This window comes from Trypanosoma equiperdum (genome assembly GCF_001457755.1).
Source record: "Trypanosoma equiperdum strain OVI genome assembly, contig: ctg_1878, whole genome shotgun sequence".
NCBI lineage: Eukaryota > Euglenozoa > Kinetoplastea > Trypanosomatida > Trypanosomatidae > Trypanosoma > Trypanosoma equiperdum.
In genome coordinates this window covers 27,884-31,144 of record NW_027123924.1, presented here as the reverse complement: position 1 = coordinate 31,144, position 3,261 = coordinate 27,884, and the positions used below count along the sequence as shown (strand labels likewise).

The 3,261-nt window shown below is 45.9% G+C and overlaps 1 protein-coding gene across 1 annotated transcript; it reads left to right on the top strand.

Annotated features, from left to right (window-relative positions):
- Window positions 1–231: 231 nt before the first annotated feature.
- TEOVI_000636900 (uncharacterized protein) lies at window positions 232–1,602 on the top strand (the record flags this gene model as incomplete). The annotated part of the gene is made up of 1 exon (XM_067223464.1): window positions 232–1,602. The coding sequence occupies one exon, from the start codon at window positions 232–234 to the stop codon at window positions 1,600–1,602; it is 1,371 nt and encodes a 456-aa protein (XP_067079565.1).
- Window positions 1,603–3,261: the final 1,659 nt, after the last annotated feature.

Sequence of the window (3,261 nt, the reverse complement as noted above, 5' to 3'; positions counted from 1 at the left end):
ATATCTATATCTATATATTTATATACTTATATAAATACATTTGCGCTTTTGTTCATGCATCTGTGTGCGCTTGTTTGCGTGCGTTGTTGTGTTTGATGTGTAGAACCTAAAACAACTGGTGATAACATTCCAACAACATCTTCTTCTTTTTCTCCCACGATTGATGATGACGGAACATATATATATATATATCGTTTCGCATTTAACCGTAACATCGTACCTGTAGTGGTTATGATTTTTCAAGACACGAGCTCCTCAAGCGTGGACAGTAGTGAGGAAGCTGGTACCGCGTACCAGCGTGCCCCACATGGTATCTCTAACGCAGCACGTGTCAATGCAAACGGAGATGTAGAGAGTGATGCATTCAGCGGAGACTTTTCTTCTACGCCTGATAATGATCCAAAAATGCCCGCATCGTTGACTCCACCATCCCATCGTCCCAAAACCACCACTGCAATGCCTTCGACTAAGAACCCAGTTTCCACTGGGTTACCACCAACAGACGGCACCTTTGTGCATGTTAATGTGAAACCTGCGACAAATGGGGAGCGCGTGCCTGCGGCTACTCCACCTGGTGCTTCACGCATTGAGGATACACACGTAGCAGCAGTATCTCTAACCTCTTCACGATGCTCAGATAAGATATCGCCCCGTAGGGTACATCAAACCTCCATGACATCTTATGAGGCACTCGGATTGGGATATTCAACCAGTGGGCTGGCAGATGCACCGCCTCTAAAGAATGCCGACGGCATAAACCAGAGGGCGGCGTACACTTCGACGGCTGCAGGGCTCGACAAAGACAAAATGGCGGAGGTGACTTTGCGCACATTGACGCCTTCTCGACGTTCTGTATCGGTGGGTAAAAACATCCACACTGCGTTTTCCTACGCGAAGACGCAGGGAACTTTGCCGGAGGAAAAAAACTCGGACCAGTGGTACTCGGGCCACCCGGTTCCCCGTAGCTCGCCACCGATGGGCAACTCGATTCCTCGGTCTGCCAACAACAGCACGCGCCCCAGCATACTTAATCCGCATGGTAGTGGTTACGACGGCGGAACGGGCGCGGCAACGTGTAACAGTGTGGAAAGCTGGAGAGAGAGGATTATGTGGTCCACGCGGCCGCGGCGCAACAGCCCTCGTCATACCTCTTCTTACAACAGTTCTCGTGCTCCATCGCGGTTAGCAACACCGCGCGCTGCATCTGTTCCCGTTTCCAGTGTAGGCGCACATGCGCACCGTGGCCATCATGAGGACCTCGCACGTTTCGTTGGGGCGTACAACACGCCATCAAGGAGGTTCCCAAACGATATTCCGTATGCCAACCGCTCCAATACGGATTTTATAGCGTGGGGTAGTGGTGTAGAGATGTCACATTCACCCCGTTACCCCAGCACACCACGCCGCTTCAAGGAAAGCAGGTCATATCGTGTGAAGCATAAGCTCCTCGACCCTCCGGAGCCAACAGCGACGGGATTAACCACAAAAGACGATATTGTTGACCCACTGGCTGAACTCGAGAAGTATCAAAAGCGGCTTGAGCGGGCCGTAGCGATTATGGCATTGGAGAGGGAACATCGCATGCTTCGTCATCGTCGTTGATTTACCGCGAGTGGTGACATGCATGTACATAAACATATTTCTGTGTGTAGGTTTTTATGTGTGCGCTTGTGTGCAAATAGAGAAATTATGGTCAAAGTCATGTGTATGGTGGAGAATATCATAGGCGTGTGCAAAGTAGTTATGTTTGCGTTTATTTACATTTTCTCGTGCTGAGCGATGGTAGTGTGTGGTGTCTTTGAAGGGGCTACTTTTTTTTTGTTTGATTATTTACTCTCCTTTCTTCGTAGCCGCCGCGGAGTGTGTGCTCCTTTCTGTTGGTATGGTGGGTAGTTCCGTTGTTTTTGTACGGCTGGTGAGAACTTGACGAGTTCACGTACGAGTACAAATGCGCGAATACCTACAGATATGTACAGATATTTACATTTGTTTATATTTAAGAATGAGGATCAAGTGCGCGTCTGTTTTTTTTTCTTTTCGTGTGTGTTTTTGGTTAGGCAACCGCGCCTCGTGACGAATTCTTTAACGTTGTATTCCCTTTAAAGTAATAAATGGTTGGGAATGCACGGGGGAAAGCAAGTCAGAGGAGAAATAAACCCAGGAAGGTAAATAAGAATCGATGATGGTGCAGTGATCAAAGTGAAACCTTTAGAAGAAACAGAAGAAAGAAAACAAAAAAGGGATGGGAGATGAAATAGAGATCCCATTCACACGCCACTTGTTTTTTTTTAATTGTATGTTCGGTGTTGCATATATCTATTTATTTGTTTCATTCCATCGGGAAGGTACTGGTTGTCCCGAATGAATACGGTGATATGAGGGAGAAACGAAAGGGAATGAAAAAAATATATTAGATTGGGGTTACCGAAAGTGATTGAAGGAAAAAAGACTGAAAACAGCATATTAAAAAAGAAAAAAAACTGCGTTCCTCTTATTTTTTGTGTCGTTTCGTTCCTCGTTTGAATCCGTTGCTTGCCGCGCCGCCCGCGGGAAGTGGGTGTGCGTATATGGAGACGGGTTGGACAGTAGGCAAGTCATTTCTTCCTTTATTAATTAAGTGGGAAAAGATTTGTGCTACATTGGGAGCGTTGGTGGTTCATGTAGCATTTACGTGTGAGGAAACGAATAAATGGGATTTTTGGCTTTGAAACGGTCCGGAGCATTTCGGCAATCTGCACCTCTCTCATGATGTTACAGTTTGTTGTGATGCTTCGTCGAACTAACCTGTGGTGCTCCTTTTGATGGGTGTGGAGAAATGTGCCAGTCAGGCGCTGAGGCGGGAGTAATAATGACAAGGAAAGGGGAATTGTGATCGTTTTGTGCACTGTTATCTCATATCTATCTATACATTCGTGAAACGCAAGCGGTTACTATTGAGAGTTATTCTACTAGGTTTAGATGATTGTTCTTTCTTTCTTTTTTTAATTTTCCTTTTCCCTCCCCTCCCTTCGTGTATCGTCTTGGTTGTGTACCCAACTCTGACGTTGGGCGCTACACACATATAATTTTTTAAAAAAGTATATATATATATATCCTGCTGTGCATGGATTTGTGTCATTTAGTGGGAATGCATATGTGCTGTTGGCGCCACCTTCTTTACCTTTTTACCATTTTACCCCCCCCTCCTTTCGACAAACGCAAACACTTTTTCCATTCGGCCGCTCTTTGGACGATTGTTGTGTTTTTGTTTTCATCTTCGTC